Genomic DNA, 21052 nt, shown 5'->3' with positions numbered 1-21052 from the left:
TTACACTTTCGTGATTCTACTCTTGATCGCAAAGGTCTAGTGTTTTCAAACTTTCTTTCATTGCGATAGCATTATATTGAACTTTCAACTGCTTCTTGGCGACGCTATCATGCCCTGTATATGTATATTTATTATTATTTCGTTTGAGTACATAGAGAACACGATGACAGAGGAAACAGGGAGGGACCCGGCTGAAAACTGCCTCCTATAGAGGCACAACTCCTGTCTGCTTCTTCGGGAAGGGTAGGCATAGAGGGAATAAGGCAAGAAAGAAGGAGAGGTAAGAGGAAAGTTAAAAAAAGAGAGAAAAACACACACACAAACACACACACAAATGTATATATATCGACGTGGAAATTTATATACACGTAATGATCCCACTGCAGCACGAAGGGGCGGGGCTTTCGACTGTTCATACGGCTTTAGTGAACGCCGTCGAGAACTGCGACGAGTGCCTTCAAAAGCTGTTCTGCGGCTAGTGATGCTGGTGTCTCTCGACCGGCGATCACTGGTCTAATGACATTGGCGATCATCTCAAGTAGGTTGATGAGCTGAGCATCGTCTTCGACAGAGGGAACTGTGATGGGTGTGCGAAGGAGCTAGGGTTGAAGGGGGGCTCCAGCAAGCGCGTTCCACTTGGTGCCCCACGTTTGTTGGTAGTTCGTGGTTAAAGTGTAGTTTTTTCTTGTTCTTGGGGATGAGGCGTCACCCCCGCTTTTCTCTTTTCACGTTATGCTGCAGCCGCGCGAGCCTTCGTCTCCTGAGAAGCGGCGTGGCGGCGTTTTTGTCGAGCGAGCTTCAGCTACCCTTGCACGAACTTGAGCGTCAACTTGACGCCGTTTTGCGGCAGCGGCTCGAGAACGCCAAGCAGCCGCTACAGATGAGTCAGACAGCTGTTCACCACTCATACCGATGCGCTCCCATCGGGTGTCACCGAACGAAGGCGCGCAACTACAGCGCGCAACCTGGCTTTATGGCACGTGAACCATGGCAGTGCCTCCTAGTGAATTCTTCAAAACATTCCGCAAGAATTGCCTCTAGCAGGAGGAGTGGTAACTAGAGGTGACGGCGTCTCACACGGGAGATGAGATTGAGCATTGCTGCTTCACACCTAGAATATCTTTCGACGCCCGGAATTAAACGGGCGACCTCTTGGTCCGCAGTGCACAGCGCTAACCTTTCGGCCACAGCAGCGCACGGCGAGCTATTCACATAAACCAGGTAGAGCTGGCCATACACCTATTTCGGGGCAATACCAGCGTGAATTCTGTGAACCAGCAAGACAGCGCGAAGTTCGCGTATGGCGCCCAACTCTTCGATGCGTTCACTCGTAACCTACACTTTACCCTGCGGAGAGTTGTCACTGGCGCACATCAAACTTTTGACGGCGCCAGTTTGTACATCGGATGCATTTGCTAGAAAGATAGCGTTATCGTTACTTGAATTTCACGTATTCTATTTGTGAATGTTTGTCCACCTACTGTGGTCCCAGCGTAAGCTTTCTGGGTGGGACCACATTGTCTACGGGAAGCAAATTAGTTCTCATATTTTATGATCACCTGAAGCTTTTGCTCACAGATCCACCTTTTGTCATGTGTGCGAGAAAGGACAAGTGCCACGCTATACTAACCAAGTCAACTTTAGAACTGAGCCATATAGCGGGCTGCAGGTTGGGCAGTAAAGTGAATTGCCATACTGTTTTTTTTGACACGAGATCAGCAAATGAAGTTCTAACTGCAATGATCGTCATATCGGTCTGTCAGAGACACTTTCCCGTACGACATTCAACAACCACAGGTCACATACGAAAAGATATATTGCACCTTCGCCTGTTTGAACATGTCCACCAACCTAGTATTTCTTTTGCAGACCTAGAAGCCACTCTTCTTCAACAAGTAACAAAACAAGACCGCGAACAAAACATGTAAACAAAACTGTTTTTAGAACAAAACAGGACCGTGAACTTAGTGACATGTTTCTCACCTACAATCAGTATACCACCCTGTGAAATCCCAATAAAATCATTGGAAATTTATATGCTTGCTTATTAATTTGTACAATGGCGTTAGCAAAAAAAATCCTTTTGGATTGCATGACATCGCAATGGGTCAATCCTGGCTGACTCGTACATGATTTATTTTTATTATATACTTATTTACTTACGGTTTTAATTCTTCAATGTATCGTTCATTCTGAAAAGGTCTTTTTCTTATTACCTCTGTCGAAATTTCGGCTTGTTGGTGCATTGCGACGACTGAAAATAGCGCTAAAAAACGAGGACACAAGAAGAGGACACACAGCACAGACACACAGCATAGCGCCTGTGCTGTGTGTCCTCTTCTTGTGTCCTCGTTTTTTAGCGCTATTTTCAGTTCTTATTACCTATTTACTTAATGTTCTAATTCATTCATGTATCATTTATGCTAAAGCGTTTTACCCGGTGAACCATGTAATATAAATCAACCAGTTCACCACAGGGCTCCGCAGAGTGGCAATCGGAACCATACGTTATAACGGGAACATAAAGTGGCTTTTGCCAACGATTATGCCTCCTTCGTGGATGGGAGTGCCGCTGGCCTTTTTGGCATAATGAGAGGCTAAATTAGCACGCCTTGAGCTATGAAGGGTCGTTTCCTTGGTGTCCTGATGCCTCTGTTCATGTACGCTGCGTATTTTTGCCATTGTAGCAAGGGTATAAGGTTTTCACTCATTGGAGACCAGCCCCACCTCACCCGAGAGCATTTGTGTGTAAGCCCAGAAATTCATCGTTTCCCAGTTGTATGCCATGTTGAAAAATGGTTCCTGAAACTACGTTAACTCTGATGAAGGCTGCTTCACCATGCCGTACTGAATAGCAAATAAGCTATTAATTTATTTCCGTCAGTAATAAACTCATCATGTCTCGTCTACAGTGTGGGAGTAGACGTGGGGAGCTGGCATAACAGCTTTCACAGATATCAGTCAACACTACAGTTTCAGCAGATGCAAATATCCACCACCCCACGAAAAACTAAACAAAAAACAGGAAGTTGCCTGAAGACAATTACAGACTCACACGTACCCGAACCCAGTGATCCTACGCCTCTGTTACCCAGGCATTTATACATCCGACGACTATAAAGTGCGTGGAGCAAGGGCGACGCTGCAGCACATGTTGTGGGATCGCACCGGTAGCATGCACCAGTCCCTCATGAACCGGGTAGACATGGCAGTCTCGAACCGCGAGGCGCGATTGGAGGTGGCTCTGCTAAGCCGCAACCTCGCCGATCAACTGTGGGCAGTCCGGCACGTCCAGGAAGGCGCCCATGTCCAAGGACTCGAGGCCATCACCTAGGCTGGGGTGCTTGTAGCCCCACCCCACTAAATAGCACCGGACATTCTCAATAAAGTTTTTACTCACTCACTCGTATTCTTTCTTAACTTTGTCAAAAGTAGAATAACAAACGTTACATGAAATGACCAATTCATATTGAATTGCTAGTTTTGTAATACACGCCTTACACAATCATGCCGGAAATGGGGAAACCCAACAACGAATCGTCGTGTTCGAAGTTTTTAGAGCACTGAGAACGCCTTAGCAAGCATTTTCTATAGACGTAGCGGACATTGAAGCAGTATGACGACATCAGTAATGGTTTCTACGAGGTCTTGCTTCGTCTTCTAAAAAGAAAATGTAGCTTTCAAGGACGTCCTGTTTTTTCCCTCGACAATCTCACATTCAGCGTTTAGGTCCAAATGTGCAGTTTACACAACTTAGCTGCAAGTGGCTACGCTCTGACTGGGTAGGCGCAGAAAGTCATTCTTGTCGTAGTGTGAAGCTGCCTGAATGTCTTTTGTTTTAAATATCTTCGTTATATGACGCTTGAACATCACCTTTTAGTCCAATGCATCGTTTAAATAAGCCATTTATTGTGAATATTACAAGAGCTACATGGCGCCTAGTTCAGTTTTATTTCAAAGTATACCTTGGCTATTCTTTTAGCGATTGCGTAATACACATGTCGCTAGCATAACATAGCTTTATTGTAATCATTGGTAATGTTTTATTTGTTTTCCCACTTCCCTGTTTACTTATCCTGAACTTGAAAATACGTAAAATTGATGACTAATTATGAGGGTTCATATTTATTTTAGCCTGCTTACTTTTGTGTCCATTTAAACAATCTAAATTCAACAGCGAAGGAAGCGGTCTTGATATAAGTGTAACAATTTCTTCGAAGTTTATACATTCGGTGAAGTGATGGAAAGCAACATGACTAACTGCCTTTTAAAGTAAAAAAAAGGGTGTTTACTATTTACCGTATTATTCCCACCCAAAATGCGAGAAGTGTTCCAGTGGGGCAGATACCATCCCAAAACATTGCATTACTGCCACTTCTTTTCTTTGGACAAGATGAAAATTAAAAACCTCCATCACTAGGAACGAAGCAGGACCTCATATACACAAACTTAAAGCCTTCAAATTTTCCTTCTCTGTCCCTTCATGTTTATAGAAAGGCGTAGTAACAGGTCTGTTTAACATGGAAGTTTTACAGCGAAAGCTGTTATGAGATCACAACTCGGGTCACGCGCAGTGCTGTAGTTGTCCGCCGCAGCCGCCGCCAGTGTCCGCAACCACATCACTCGAAATTAAAAAAGAAAACCTTGTATCAATGATACGGTGGGGCTCGAACCCAGGTCCACTGCGTGCCTGCCCAGTATTTTACCACTGGGCCACGCCGGTTTATTTTTTCTTATATTGGTATTTATTACAAATGTAGCTTACGTATATGCATAGCGTACAACATACATAATGTCAAGTCGAAAAGTGTGCAATGGACGTTACAAAGTAAATCTCACACAACACAAAGTCTAAATGGGCATTTGAGTAGCACACTTCATGAACTCGGTATACCAGTCTGACTAAAATTGCAGTTGGTCGTAAAATTCCCTTAGCCACACAGTCATTTCCACAAAGTGGCATAGCGAAGACACCATTGGTTCCGCAAGCCTGTTCAGCTTGCGAGTTTTTTACAAGCTATGCACGCCCATACACAACAGCATGTCAACTGGCATGTCATTGCGTTTGGGTGGGAGAAGATAACGGATGGTATAAGAGTTTAAATGCAGTCGTTGTTTAAAAGCCCTGTGCAAGACGGCCCAAAAAGGACCGCGTCCTTACAACTGAAAAAGTAGTGTTCCATTGTTTCCGGAACTTCACAGAAACGGCAGTTGATTGAAGATACAAGTATGCCTTTGTTCTTTAACCAGGTATTTGCAGGTATTGTTGCTGTATGCTCTTTGTAAAAAAAAGTCTTGGTGATTGCTGAAATAGGCATCTTTGTCACACGTAATAGCTCATCATGACCAGAAAATCCAAAATATAGTGGGTGGTAAAGTGGGGCCGGTAATAGCACATTCATTACAGCATAATATAGGTCTTTTATTGAGTTTAAAAAAGTATTTATTGGAAAATTTGGCTGTCAGCAAACGCACTGATTCGCATACTTCACGCAAAAACCCTTACAGATAGGCAGGCGATGCGAAATTAGTAATTACGACTACGTTTGATAAAACATCTGCGAAATTCACTTGCAAAAATATTTGAAGCAGCGGAGGAGTATAGTCACGAAAAAAGGAAAAGCGCCACACCAGTTGTCTAATAAAGAGGTGTACCAACCCAAGAACACCCTACACAGACAGGTCTAAAACTGTTGTCTCGTCTCATTGGTTCATAGGTTCATTACCAAATAAAAGTTGCAAATCTACGTTTAAATTTTCTATGTAAACCCTCGAACAACATAGCATTTGCAGAACGTAGGATATCTTTGTTGCCAGAAACAGGTTGCATGCTTTAGCTCTGCCAAAAAAAAAGAAAGGTTATGAGGAATAAACGTCTGGGCATAGCGTTTTAGGACAGGTACACACACTTTTCAATAATGTGCATTTGAACGTTATGCATCTCGTAAAACGATCAGGTATTCAGGCGGAGCATAACATCATTATATACTCTGGAAATGGGTTGGTTGATATGTCCATGGGCCAAACCACAGTCCCGAGCTTTTAGCAAAGTTCATTCGTGCCTCTGGAACTTTTCCGAATCCCCTGATTGTTGACACCACCATTTGCATACTGAAAATATCTGTAAAAAGGAACGCTAGGTCATCCGCATACGCCAATACCTTTACCTCATTCCAATAAGCCTTTAAACAGCGGTTGTTACTAGATCGAATTTCACTTCAGCAGAGAGGTTACAAGTAAAGAACAAAAAGCATTGGCGACAACAAACAGCCCTGTTTCACGGACGAGTTGAAAAAGACGGGCTTTGAAAGACAGCCATTAACTAATAAACGGGTTGAGGATTCATTTTAGCATAGTTGCACACCTTTAAATATAGTGGAGGCAGCGTTGGCATGTTTGAGAACAGAAAACAGAAAAGAATAGCGAACCCGATCAAATGCTTCGCTAAGTCTACTTGTAGTAATGCCAGTTGTTCATATGAGTGTGAACAATGTTTCAATACTGTGCGAGCAACGTCTATGTTAGTTTGTATTGAGCGAACTTATAGACCGCAGGTCTGATGGGTACGAATGAGTATCGACATTGCAAATTGATGTCTGTTTGAAAGTACCTTTGCAAAACTTTTGTAGTGAACGTTGCGTTATGTAATTCATCGGTAGCCGTCAACGCGACGAAGTTTTTTTTCTCTGAGTATTTTGGGATGAAAACAGCGTTGCCTTCAGTAAAAGAGCGAGGAAGCGTCTCTAGTATAAAACTCCGCTCGGAAATCTCGATTAGTACAGATACAGTAAGGATTTAAATGTCTTGTATAACTCGCCGGATATTCCATCGGGTCCTGACGTTTTTGACAGGATAAAGTTCCTCAGTGCTATGCGAATGTGTGCAGTAAACTCCTGGCGGCTTACAAATGAACAGTTAGGTTTCCAAAGTGCCACTGAGGTCTGAAGTTACATCAATTGTTGCTACCTATCTGCCCCACAACAATGGAGTGATCTGAAAAGGGAAATGGGCTCCGTTTTGCTTGAAACGTCGCGGGAAATAAGTGGTGCTGAAACGTAAATGTGATCAAGGCGCATATGGGTACTGCCTTGGGCGTGATAATACCAAGGCAGGTTATTCAGCAATCTTATAAGAACAAGGTCCGTATTCATTTAGCGATGCACCACGGTGCACCAGCTTCTTCAAAAATTTGGCTACTTTGCTAGATCCTGACCGTAATATTGTGCACATGGGCGATTTCTAGTGTGGCTAATTCATGCGATCGTACCGGGCTTAGTCGCGATGACAAGAGTGCTGGAGCACGTCGGTGCTTGTGACTTGTTGGCAAACTTGCCGTAGGCAGGCTTGATTTCAGGAAAGCAATCGCGTTAATGCGACTTATAAAGCATATTATTACAGCGAAAGAACAAGTTGTCGGGAATTGCGAATAGCGTAACGAGTGGGTTGTCCAATGCTCCAACCCATTACAAAAGCTTGTTCTTGTTCACCTATTAACTGTGGTCATACCCACATCAGGCATAATTCCTCATCGTGGTCACCCACTGCATGAACGATTGGCATGAAATTCATTGAAAGTGTTTAGCGGATACCATGCGTCTGAGAAGAATGACGAGAAATAGCATAGCGATTGCCAGCCTACTACCCGAAAAATTTATTATTAATGCCGTAATGCCGTAGTTGGTGTAGAGCAAGTGTGCTTGCAGCAGTTAGCCAAATAGGCTGCTCTTTCAGCTTTCGCTGTGACTGTGCGGCGCCTTCCACGCAAGCCGGGCGTTTTTTTTTCCTTTTGATGATGGACTTCTATGAAAGGTTCTGATGTTTGAAGTTTGAATTTGATTGTAACATCATGAAAATACAAGTAACATGGTTGATAAATATTACAGGAGGATGCCCTTAAGAGACACTGTCAGAGGGACCTTCCTAATTATATTTTATTGATTTAGTACAAGGCAGACAAGTGGCGATAAAAAAAAGCATATTGGAAACACTACATTGGAAGAATAAATAAATGAAACTAATAAAAAATAATAAAGAACTTTTGAACCTGTTTTAAAAACGAAAAAATATACGAACAATACAGAATGCTAAAGAATGATGCTTAATAAAACAATTTTATGTGAATTATATGTTGGAAAGGCAAAAACAAAATTCACAGCACAAAAAGAGCGAAAACAAAATAGCAGTTGCTATAAAAATGGTCAAAAACTAAAAAGAGAAAACATCAATGTGAAGGCGAAACAATGATTTCTTAGGAAAGGTATTTGATTTCTTCAGCATGCGTTGTTATTATTTCAGTGAAAGTATACTTTCAAAACGAAATTTCATTTCAGGATGGGTAACGGCCGTCATGAGCGAGGAAGCCCACCAGAATAAAGGTGAGTCCCTGCCTGGAACGGCACTAAGCGACTTTTATGAGCACGCTGCCCTCACGCCGTTTTGGGCATTCTTTGTTATTTACTTTACATGAACCCATCTCATATCTTCCACGTAACGTAGCAGAGCAACATGCATGGAAGTAGTGCTACATCTATGGGTACAGACGGCTTTCCGCGGGGGCGAATGGCTTTCTTCGGAGGTGTGTTTGCATTGCCACACAAATATCTTGTATACAGAGAGAGTTATGAGCAAGTGCGTATCTCAGCAAATGCTGATAAGACATTTTATCTTTATAATAAAGCGAACCCTCCAACATCAACACTACCTTGACATCACACTGAAGTACTAGTTCTGGTGACCTCACACAGCACTCTGGCTAGTTGTAATGGCGTCATGCATCGAAACTTCCAAACTGCTGCTTCTGCGATGTGAATACAGTCCGATTCGCAGCGGCCGTGAAAACGTCACGATGTCTTACGCGAGCACGTGACGAGGAAGTCATACCCCTTTGTGACGTATCGCACAGGAGCAACCGAAAATTTGAAGGAGAAGAAAAGTGGTGATGACTCCAAGTTCTCCTCTAGCTGTCAGACTATTCTGCTTCGCCATCACGTCTCCGCGGTTTCGCCTTTACTAGTTCATCTGCATTGTAAAGGGATACTAAGACAAATGTGTTGGCCTCGCGTTTCTTTTTGTTCCAGTGCGTTCCTTGGGGCCTGTTAGGGATAACACGACTCAACAATTTCTGCAGCGCGTCATCAATAATTATATACACGCTCGTTAACACCGACAAGTGTAAATTTCGGCGTCCAAAACGACAAGGTACAAGGTGCAGCTATCATCGCCTAGCGGGTGCAATGCTCGACTATGTCCGCATACTGAAGTGTGATGCTCTTCCGCGTGCTTCACACCAAGAATTTTCTTTGACCAATACACGGGCCAGCAATATCATCAAACACAACACTCGTGCGCCGCAGCTACGGATAAACGAGCAGCCGCTGCGTGATAATCTGCTGGGAGGAAACGCGACCAAAAAAAATGGTGGCTATAAGGCCATTTCAACTTGCTGTCGCGGGTCACGTGAGGAATGTAGGAGGTCCACAAGGGTCCCTTTGAGGGGGTCAATAGCGTGATGTAGTCGATCACTCACTAAACGTTCAGAAAAAATTTAAAATTCCCTCGAAGCTACATTCGTTGTCGATATTTCGTAGACGGTGTACGCGTGTTCACAGGGAATCGATTACGCAGGCCATCTCGGCCACAAAATTTTGTGACAGTATTCCATTAAACAACCGGACTCGGAAAGAACTACGATTTTCGCAAAATTGACATATTGCGTTCGTAAGGCTATGTCATAGGGTTTAGCATAGAGTTTTTTCTCCAACATTTACTAAAAGAAACTTTGGTACTACTATCTCTGGAAGATGCAACGCATGGCACTTCAGCCGGTGTAGGAATTATGAGTAGTACATGACCTTGTTTATACATCGTCCGTATGTCTCTGTTTGGCTCCGTGCGGCCAGCATCAGCTTTGTCCCAACACGATTTTGAGCCAACGTTGAGCAGTTTTATTTCGCCACTTTAACTCTTCAGGAGGTCCAGTGCGCAATAACTTGTTTCTACTCTTCGGCCCAGCTCCTCACCTTATCTTTGCGAATTTTCAAGAGAGCTCGCGCGTATTAGTGGCAGAGCCAGGTGATATACAGACCCTTTAGCACTCGCAGTCACGCTTACTCAGACAGGATGTTTTATATGGACGGAATTACGAGAACTTACACACAATATTGCCAATAAAGATATCAAGTGCGTAGTAGTATTGAAACTGGGCAAGGTGGTAATGATGCATAGCTGGTTGATGTAAACCTCACTAAAACAAAGACAGAGTAAAGGAAACGCACAAGACCAGCCGCAGTGCTCGGCTTGTGTCCTTCCTTTTCTCTGTCTTCGTTTTTCACGCTGTTTACTTCGATAAAGGGTGTCATTTGTACCAAGTGTACACGTGACATATGTGTGGAGAAAGTAAAGTGGATGAACAAAAATTTCGCGGTTGGCAGAGACCAAAACTGCTACTTTCAAATTCGGAGGTCGCAGGTCCCTGGGAGCGACAAGCTGTCTTTTCGTCCACTTTACTTGCTTGACGTTTATATTACACTTGCTACAAGGAACACCCCGTAAGCGTTCTTTGGCAATAATGTCACAAAATAATTTTAATAATGTGTCCAAAAAAAGAAAAAAGGCCTTAATGCGCTCTTTCAATCATTTAAATATTGACTAATTGTAGGTGGAGATTCCTTGCCTTTGTATCAATGGTGCGATGAATATGTGTTTTGTGGGAGCGCGTGTGATGCCGTATCAGTGATTCAGTGCCTGCTGTCACTTGCCGAATATGATAGTAACGGCGCTGGAAATTATCAACTTAAAGACATATCAAGCTACCTGACGGGATGCATAACCGGCAATTTCCAGGGCCTTGAATTGCGTTCTTCATGCACAGGGGTCTTGCTTTGCTCCGACTGACAATTTGTGACGGCAAAACATGTTGCCACTGTGTTAGGTCAGTTCTGCCACTTGCCGCAGGTCCTCCTGACCTTGCTTGTGTGCGGGGAAAGGTTTCCATCTGCAAAAAGAGGTGCAGGGAAAACCACCCTGAACGCACGGGCTACTGCAAGAACCACCACAGCTGCGTGTGCATAACAGCCCCGCCCGGCCACAGTTCATGATGGGCTGAAGGTACTCGACTATACGTGCCAAAAGGGCGTCTTTCAATAAAATAAGGCCCTCTCTAGCCTTGTCCTGTCTCGCTGGAGATCTTTAAAGAGTCTGTAAGCTTCGATGGAGTGCTGTGCGTCATGGTTAGTATCTTGAGACAAGGGTGAATCCAGTTAAAACTGGCGTGCCGGGAGGGGTGTGTGTACTGACCCTTTTCTATTTAGCAGTTACTATCATATAAGGATCCCCATCACAGCAGAAATACTGTCAAATATGTTCACAGTGGTCCGCACATACATCCCAATCTGCAATAGGAGGTGGAAAGAAGCGGGGAAGGTTGACATAAGCTTCGGGAAAAAGGCGATTGCCCCACTCTCAATATACCTCTGCCTTCAGCTAGTAGGGCATCTCTGTACCATCTCTCAGTCTAGTAAGTTATGTTCTATCAGGAGAGCTGTTCAAGCTTTTCGTAGCGCCAGTAGTGGAAACAGCCCCGCCGCACTGCTCTATAGTTGTTAAGGTTTTCCTCTGCTTACCCGCAGGTCACGGGAACGAATTCCGGCTACGGCGGCTGCATTTTTGATGGAGGCGAAAACGCATTAGGCCTATGTGCTCAAATCTGGGTGCACGTCAAAAAACCCTAGGTAGTCGAAGTTTTGGGAGCCCTCTACTACGGCGCGCGTGTCTCATCGTGGTTTTGAGACGTGCAAACCCACATATCACTCAACCAACAGTAGTGTAAACAGAAGCGTCGATTGTCATGAACCCACACGCTCTCTGTATGTCTTCCTCCTCATGTTCTGCTTTGCTCCCACAACGCATGCACTGATTTGTCCAGCTTGTGGTGCTACAAATTAGGTTTAACAGTCTTTGTGCGACATGTTCCGGCCCGATTCACGTACACTGATCTTATAATATATTGCCAACAGAATCGAAAGTAGGGCTAGTTGGATATGCATGGTATAACTGTTATATTGCCGCCAATGTTACGTAGGACTAGTGATGTTACATGCCCCCGCTAAGCTTACCTAACGCTAGTCATGTAACCCTAAGTCCCACCACTTGTCACAGGATATGTTTCCGCTGAATTTACAATTTAGATGTGGCGTAGAGTCACGTTAGACTATTGACGCGACCCGTTATTGCCAAATTCACATATTACTAGTCACGAAGCATGCTCCCTCTAAATTCTTAGTAAATCAACGCAAAAAGATAGACACGAAAACAAGAAAAATATCACAGCATATCCATGGCGTGAATAGCGATGAGTGGGGCGAAGTGTTCGTCCGTGCGTCCGTGCTTCCGTCCATCCACGCGTCCATCCACTGTCAGTCTGTGTCCGTCCGTCCGTTAGTTCATATCTCTGCCTGTCTGTCTATCTGTGCGTATGTCTGTCTGTCTGTCACTTACACAAGCGCCACCTGCTGAGCGAGTCATAAAACTAGGTGGTTACAAACCGGTCACAGACATTCGTGGATAGCTCCATGGCTTCAAGAGCTTCACCCCTAAAGCAAAGGACAGGCACTGAACTAACAAGTGTTGGGTTTATTGTGTAAAATGAAATGCATACATGTAGTCTGACTGCGCGTGCACCATTACAACAGCTACTCGTAACGTTTTCAGAGCAGGTGAAGTCCACAGTCACGAAGGCAGATACATTGGGCGGAAGTGCACAGATCAGGGGCGGTATGCAGGATCGCCCGAGTTTCGCGAAACTCGGCATCTTTCCGAGCTCTGGCCCCTTAAGAACAAGCCAACAGTACCAAAAAGTCAAGTCAACCCCTCAGCGCGCTGCGTTTCATTGATTATACACCATGGAACCAGTCATTGCGTCAAGGACGATCAACTAAGTTGGGCAGTGTTTTCAAAGCAGGGCCATCTTCTCTTATTTGTATGTCCTTCCACTGAGTGAAGAAGTGCACACATGCAATAAAATTGTCAGAAACAGTTCCTGGTGATATTTTTTCGAAGAGCGGGGTGTTTAAAAAATTTTGAAGCATTTATTGCCTGCACTAAGTCTGTTTCGGAATAATCAACGAGGTGGCCTCCGAGATAGGTACCGGCCGAGCGTTTTACAACATCGCGACCGCAGCTAAACGTGAGGCCACCTGTTAATCATCACGGTCAGCCTGTACATTCTAGCGCGCTGCTCGGCTGGTGTGCGTCGTCTTTGTTGTCATCGCCCGCTAGCAACCGAACACGTGCGGCGGGTAAATGAGCTGTTAGGGCCGAAGCTCCTACAGCCGTGGGTCTGTCCCTTCTAGCTCGTGGGACGCGACCACCTAGTTAAAGACTCACTAAGCAGCTGTATATGGCCGGACATGAGGACGGATGGACAGACAATTAAACAGACGGCCGGACGGACGGACGGACAGAAAGGCAGACAGACAGACAGACGATTCACAGTTTATATCGTTAACCCTCCGAAGCTTCGCCACACCTATCATTATTCACTTCGTGGATATGCTGTGTTTTTTTCTAGGGGCGAAGCTCCTTAGGGCGTGGGCTGTGCGTCCCCTGTAGCCTGTATGTAGCCACCTCAAGCTTAGTTCTTGCAGTGTTCACTAGATGGCGGTACCGTCCCCTGTATGTAGCCACCTCTAGTTCTTGCAGTGTTCACAAGATGGTGGTACCGTCTCCTATATGTAGCCACCTCTCGTTTAGTTCTTGTAGTGTTTACTAGATGGTGGTACTTGTAGCTGATGATGAAAAAATGCAAGATGTTATAAACTAGAAAGCGGTACTTGTAGTTGATGAAAGACGCCAAGGTTTACCTCCGGAGCTTCGCCCACTCATCATCATTCACTTCGTGGATATGGCGGAATTTTTTTCGGAAGGACGGTATTTCGGATGGATGGTAGATAGGTAAGGACATGCTATGACCAAGCTAATTACGCCATGTCCTGGTAAGGCTGAGGTAATTAAGCCACATCTTGAAAAGACCGTGTAATGAAGCCGTTTAAAGCTAGAACCGGGCTAACTAAAGCATGCTAGTTGAGGAGCTAACTAAAATATGATAAATAACACGACGTTGATCATGAGCAGGCTAAGTAAAACCATGCTAATCAGCCTTTACTGATATTGTCACGGGGTCGTGACGTGGCCGAAGACAGAATACTTTGTGTTGGGATTTAACAGTTTATTTGAGCGAACCTGTGCCCAGCGAACGGAAATTCCGATTACAGTAGAAGTTTTGCACAGATTGCAGTGAACGGAGCGTTGGCCGTGGATCAACTACTGTCAAGCGGCGAAGTGCGTCGGCATTTATACTCTTGCCATCAAACGTTCTAGCGTTATCGCTAGCGGTGGCGTAGGTTCCGGAATAATCTGTACAGTTTGCAGCGTGGGCGTGATCTTATCGAAAAGATCTACTAAAGTCTGGAAGCTTCTCGAAAACTGCGCGCGCGTTTTGCGCTGAGAATTGTGTAGTGTTTTGTGGCGATAACAAAGCTTGAGAAATGGAACGTGGCAATATGATGAGATTTAGTGTTCTGCTAATCAGAGTTACGTTTAATAGTGGCCACGGTAATTGCTCTCGAGAAAATGGCCTTTTAATTATGCCTAATAAATGAAGGCAAGACAGCTTAGTGTAATGAACGTTAGGTCTCAGTCAATTAGTACAATAAAATTAAGACAGAGCTAAGGTGGTCTTCTGTTCGTAGCCGACCACGCACATGAGGGGACGACTAACTTAAAAACCTGCAAGAAGCAAGGTTATCACAAACTCCTCTGTGGCTTCAGCCTTGCAGAAGTAGTGTAAGCTCGCCTTTTATTTTATATGTAAAGAAGCTGCTGCTTAGCATTCACCACATCAAACGCTCGACTGTCACACCGGCACCATCACAGTCACGAGTTAAACTAGAGGCTCCACGGAATCAATCAGCTTGCATCCGAGTTCCCATTTCCATCAGTTTGATTAACAGAAGCCCGTGGCGACGATCGGGCACGCCCACCATGTTTTCTCATGCCGAGGAGCAGTATTCACGTCTAGCTGCGCGATTAATCTATCAGCTTTATCGCGCAGGCTATGCACACACGCACGCAGAAGTAAAAGTTATATCACAACGCGGCTACAATGTTTTGTATTGATTTTCAGCGCGCTCACGACTTGGCCATTCAGAGCCGCGTTGCCACCTATTGCCACCACAATGCGAGCGCCCCTGGTGACCACTGTCTCTGTATTTATCTTTAATACTTGATGAAGCAAAACGAGCGGCACGAGAGTGTGGCGTGTACACCCTCCTTGCCTTCAAGAGTGGAAATTTCTATGCGTCAGGTGGAACGAAAGAACCTGTGCGAAAAAGGATACACGCCCACGTCTGTGGGAGGCACGTGCTAAGTTTGCAAAATGAGCGCACGACAATCACGCTGACGTCGCTGCACTGCTGAAATGTTCAGTGAAAGGCGGCGCTTGCACGCGGTGTTTTAAGTGCGAATACACTTTATAAGCGACCCCAAATCATCCACCGCCGTCGGCGGCGTCCGCAGTCTTCTCTCTATCTTTAAAAGAAAGAGGACTTGGCGGGCCGCAGTGCGACGCTCTACCGAATAAGCCACGGACGCGACGCTGATATCGGTGTCAGTAACGCGCCTTATACCCCCTCCCCCTTCGTTCGCTCGTCCGCTCTCCTCGCTCGCTGCAGCTGCGCGCGCACCCCTCTCTCGCGCGCCCGCCTTCTCTCTCAGTCTCCCGTCGAGAGCAGGTCGTGCGATGGATGTCCTGGAGGCAACGCTACCATCAACAACGAATGCAGTACAACCGAATGCCAGCACTGCACCCGTCGTTGGAGGTGACGGTACCGCGGTGGTTTCGCCGAGGTTGGAAGACAAGGCGGCGCTGCGAAGGGCTCGTGAGACCGAACGTAAGCGGGCGAAGCGTGCAGCGGATGCCGAACTGCGTGCTCGCGAGGCCGAGTGCAAGCGGGCGAAGCGTGCAGGGGATGCCGAACTGCGCGCTTGCGAGGCCGAGGACAAGCGGGCGAAGCGTGCAGCGGATGGTGAACTGCGCGCTCGCGAGGCCGAGATGAGGTGTCAGCATCGAGCCGCGAACGTGGCCCAAGAAGCGGAACGACAACGCAAGCGTCAGGCGGAGAAGGGCGATGAAGGCCGGCGTCAAGACGCCGCTCGCAATCGTCAATGGCGAGTGGACGTTCCCGAAGCCGTTCCAGCCAGTGAACGTGCCACGCGGGAGAGGGTGCGAGCCCTGGACTTTGCTCGTCCGGACGCGTCGTGCAGTGTAAATAAATAATACTTCGTATATAATGTATCTGTGTACAAATGCTTCTTGACAAACAACACTTAAATTCATTAATTACACTTTAATCATCATCATCAGTAATAAAACTCCCAAGCATTTCCCCGAGGGGGAACATGGTTAAGTGCGAATGCACGGGGTGATGCTATGAGGGGGAGTAAAGTTAAAATCCGTTGGCATTCGCCAGTGAGTTAACGTAAACTCCCTCGTGTGATCAAATTGCGATTCCCAGGAACCATTACACCATAAAGGCACCATAGTGTGATTAATAAATATAATAGTGCGAATTGCCCCATCGCGGTGGTCCAGTGGCTAAGGTACTCGGCTGCTGACCCGCAGGTCGCGGGTTCAAATCCCGGCTGCGGCGGCTGCATTTCCGATGGAGGCGGGAATGTCGAGGCCCGTGTGCTCAGATTTGGGTGCACGTTAAAGAACTCCATGTGGTCAAAATTTCCGGAGCCCTCCACTACGGCGTCTCTCATAATCATATGGTGGTTTTGGGACGTTAAACCCCACAAATCAATCAATCAATCAATCAATAGTGCGAATTAATAAATACCACTGATAGCATCACCCCGTGAATTCGCACTTGACCATGTTCACCCTGGGGGAAATGCTTGGGAAATTTTTTTTTTCTGATAACCCCCGCAAATGCGTTTCCAACGCCAAGCACGTTCGTGTATTCATTTCTTTGTCCTGCTATCCCGCACTGTCTTGCGCCACGGCCAGCGCAAGCGAGCAAACTCGGCTGCCCAAAAGCTCGGGCCATCCTGCATTGCAACCAAGGGTCGTTTTTTCGCGATAGCAATTATATTTACACTTTCGTCAGGATTTCCAGAATATCCAGAAAAAAACACTCTGGCGCGCGGAATCGAACGTGGGACCTCTGCGTTGTGAAAGTGAGGCGTCAACCACTGAGCCACCCCGGTTTTTTTCTTTGTTTGTGCTTAAACTTTACACACGTGCCAAGATAAAGATATTACAATACACAACGAACCATACAACAAAACTAAGAATAACTATGGCCGTCAGGCATTACTTTAACTCATCACGCCCTCGAATTCCTTCATGGTCCGTAGGGCTTCAACCCTTTCAACCCATAAAGGTAGACATTCGTCTGTTCTCACTACCTTGAGAAATCTTGAGAAAAATTCTTTAAAATACTCTCTTGCTGGTCTGCTGTCAGGGTCACAGTGAAATCCAGCCATTCTAGAGCGCCATATACTGTGCAAGGCAGTCATCGTGATAAAAAAGAGTACCCGTAAGACTCATGGGATCAGGTATTTGGCAATAGAGATTGAGAATGGATTAACTTTCGGTTTTATCATGATGACTGAGCCACCCCGGTGCACATCCTTCACCGTTCAAACGGCAAGCTACCCATTTCTTTATTTATTTATTTAGACATACCTTACAGGCCTGCGTTGAGGCATTGTGTAAGGGGGCAGTACAAAAAGTTGACTTTCGTAGTAGTTAAAAACACAAAGTTTGTGAACAGCGGTCATGTAGCAGATCACATAATAATAAGAGCAGTACAAAACAAAAAGAAATCAAAAACACTAGCAAAGATAAAACAGATAATAAGGAAATATATAGGTGACACTACGGTGCATTACAATAAGATGCTGCAAAAATGGTTACAACGAAGAGAGCACACTGCGGTAATGGCAAGCACCTCGTTGGCCAGATAACTGGTCAATACGTCATGAAAAGCATTACTGTTTATCAGACATGGGATGCTATCCGGCAGAGAATTCCAACATCGGACTGCACGTGGACGCGCAGAGCAGTTGAATGAACGTGTTGATCCGTCAATGCGGGTATAGCTAAGGTACTTATGAAGCCTGTGTGACGTGAAGTAGGGTCTTTTCAAGCATGCTAGTGTTGTTCGAGATGAATGAATGAATTTGTGAAACATTGTCAGATGGGCCATGTCACGTCAAGTACTAGATGATTGCAATGAAAGGTTAAATTGGATTTGTGCAACGCTAGATTGATAGCCGTAATCGTTAAAAATGAAGCGGCTTGCCCTGTTCTGAATTCGTTCCGACATGTCAATAAGGTATTTTTGGTGAGGGGACCAAATAGGGGAAACGTACTCAAGTTGAGGGCGAACGAGGGTAAGGTATGCTAATTTGCCAACATTAGAAGGAGCATTTCTTAAATTTCGTCACAAGTAACCCAAAGATCGGGAGCTTTTGGCTGAAACGAAGGTGATGTGTTCTGACCAAGAAAGATTTGTAGTGAATATAAAGCCTAGATACTTATATTGTGTAGCTATTGCAACAATGTTTTTATTTATATTGTATGAATGTAGGGAAGTTATAGGTTTCCGAGTAAATGGCATTAATTTACATTTTAACGTATTCATTGACATTAGCCAATTACTGCACCAGTTACTAATTTGTTCGAGATCATGCTGAAGTGCCAGATGGTCGTCTGTATTAACTATTGTGCGATAGACATTACAGTCGTCAGCAAATATTCCTATAGTGGAGGACACGTTATGTGGAAGATTGTTAATAAAGATGAGAAAGAGCAAAGGACCCAGGACGCTTCCCTGTGGTACACCAAAAGATACTTCAGTTAAGGAGGACGAGAAGTTATTTGCACTAGTGAACTGGTAACGTTGAGAAAGAAACTTTCAGAGCCATGATAAAGTGAAACATTCCAATTTAAGAGCTGAAAGTTTTGAAATAAGGCGACAGTGTGCGACGCGATCGAACGCCTTAGAAAAGTAAAAAAAAAGCAGTCAGTTCGTTGGTTGTTGTTCAAGTTAGAGTGCAGGTCTGTAGCGAATTCAAGCAACTGTGCCTCACACGATATGCCTTTTCTAAAACCATGCTGATTATGAAAAAAAAAAACTTTTGAGTTTCAAGTTGTCTGTAGATCTGTGAGACGATAATGTGTTCCAGTAACTTTCAAGAAGTTCATGTCAAGGAGATTGATCGGTAATTTTCGCTTGATGATTTATTGCCACTTTTAAATACCGGTATGATTTTTGCCATTTTCCAGTACGTAGGAAGGAGGCCAGTCGCGAGTGACTGCCTAATTATTTGAAGAAGAATTTCGCTTGGCACTCTTACTGTATTTCGTAACATTTATGAGTTTATGCCATCTATGCCACAAAAGAAGACATCTTAAGGTTATTTATGAGTGATGATAAACCCTCTATTGTGACATGTATAGGTTCCATGTATTGGTAGCTTGAATAAGAAACGTAAGGTATGCTTGAAGTGTCATCATTTGTGAATACGGAACTGAAGAATGAATTAGGAGCCGCTGAACACTCGCTATTTGGAAGACGAATATTGCTGCTGCTGTATAAGCAGATATCATCAGATTCGTGGTTGGGGCTCATCATTTTCTAAAACTTAGCTGGATTGTTTTCAAGTAGTTTAAAAAGGTCATTAGGGAAATATTTGTCCTTTGCTTCTCCTAAATCTGAGCAATATGTTTTAAGATAGCATTTGTAATTCTGCTATGAGGATGATGTTCGAAGGCTCTTGGCGATATTATACAGCCGTTTCTTTCTGCTCCTCTTTTGCTTGAGCTTTTTTTGTAAACCAGGGGTTTATTCTATCGTTTGTTATAGAAACGAATGGAACATATTTGTCTACCAACGCGCGCAAAGCATTTTTAAACAACAAGCAGTTCTCTTCCACAGATCTATTGTGAAATGAGGACCACATTGTGTTTAAAAAAAAATGTTCTTAGTTCCGTATTTATTGCAGCAAAATTACCTTTATTGTAGTCTCGAATCAGCTTTGTTATGGGTCCTGCCATGGGTGGTGTTATGTTTATCGTCACTTGAAATAGATGGTGATCGCTGAAACCATCCAGGTGTTCTATGTTACTTATAGATTGAGGAGCGTTCTAGCACTTACCGCTGCTCACGAGTATCTCCGAGGGAATTGTGTTTTCAGCATTACCAGCAAGATGGCGCAAATTGCGCGCGTCGTTACATCGCGTGGCGGAGCACGCTCTAGTCTTCTAAGCGTACTTTGGTGGTTTTTTTTAATTGCGCAAGGGCCAATTGATGGCCAAAGAGCGCCATTTCAAAAAACTAGATATATGAACAATGATATGATGCGTGGCTGTAAAGGGGCCTTAAAAGTCCTCGCGCTAACGTGGGTAAAAACTTGGAAGTAATAAAATCATGACAGTGGTGTGAGATATGTGCACTGAAAGTGGATGGTTAAATGTCATGATAATAAAACCTTGATAGAGATGTAGTCACCGCAGCCACGACACGGTACAAAGGTCATGTTACGGATAACCTCGAAATATGGGATGAAAACTATTAACATGTTTTAAAAACGTGAAAAGTGATTGCAGTTTTAAAAGCGATTCCCTACCGATGAGCATCCCTGGGTGTAGTGGGAGCTGCTTTTAGTAGGGCAGTAAAAAGTACTTTTTTCTTAGAGCATCTAGCTCATTCCACTGGACGAGAATGTGGAGAACCGTAAGTGGTTCTCCACATCTCTCACAATATAGTGGATTGCCGGTAGATAGAAGATATGAATGTGTAGAGTGTGTATGTCCTGTTCTAAGCCTTGTTAGTGTTACTTCTGTGTGTCGTGATTTTGATAGTGGCAGCCAATAACCTAGTTGCGGCTTAATAGCATGAAGTTTATTATCTGTGTGTCTATCCCACGTGCTCTGCCAATACACTCTGAGCTTTTGTTTTAGAAAATGTTTCAAGTCAAGTGC

At 44.7% G+C, this 21052-nt stretch overlaps 1 protein-coding gene across 7 annotated transcripts in view; it reads left to right on the top strand.

Annotated features, from left to right (window-relative positions):
* The window catches only part of LOC119185199 (longicornsin), a 312194-nt gene that overhangs the window by 234964 nt on the left and 56178 nt on the right, over positions 1 to 21052 (top strand). For 4 of the 7 annotated variants that reach the window (XM_075872494.1, XM_075872493.1, XM_075872492.1 and 1 more), the window contains one exon: positions 8331 to 8375. In XM_075872494.1, coding sequence (XP_075728609.1) covers positions 8348 to 8375 — 28 coding nt within the window. In that variant the 5' untranslated portion in view covers positions 8331 to 8347. Of the gene's footprint in view, positions 1 to 8330; positions 8376 to 10953; positions 11162 to 21052 lie in introns of those variants that run through there. The other 3 variants (XM_075872496.1, XM_037434297.2, XM_075872495.1) reach the window with 1 other exon arrangement.

The sequence above is a fragment of the Rhipicephalus microplus genome, chromosome 8, assembly GCF_043290135.1.
Source record: "Rhipicephalus microplus isolate Deutch F79 chromosome 8, USDA_Rmic, whole genome shotgun sequence".
Taxonomy (NCBI): Eukaryota; Metazoa; Arthropoda; class Arachnida; order Ixodida; family Ixodidae; genus Rhipicephalus; species Rhipicephalus microplus.
The sequence above is the reverse complement of the archived record's forward strand: the minus strand, read 5'-3'. Positions and strand labels throughout refer to the sequence as shown.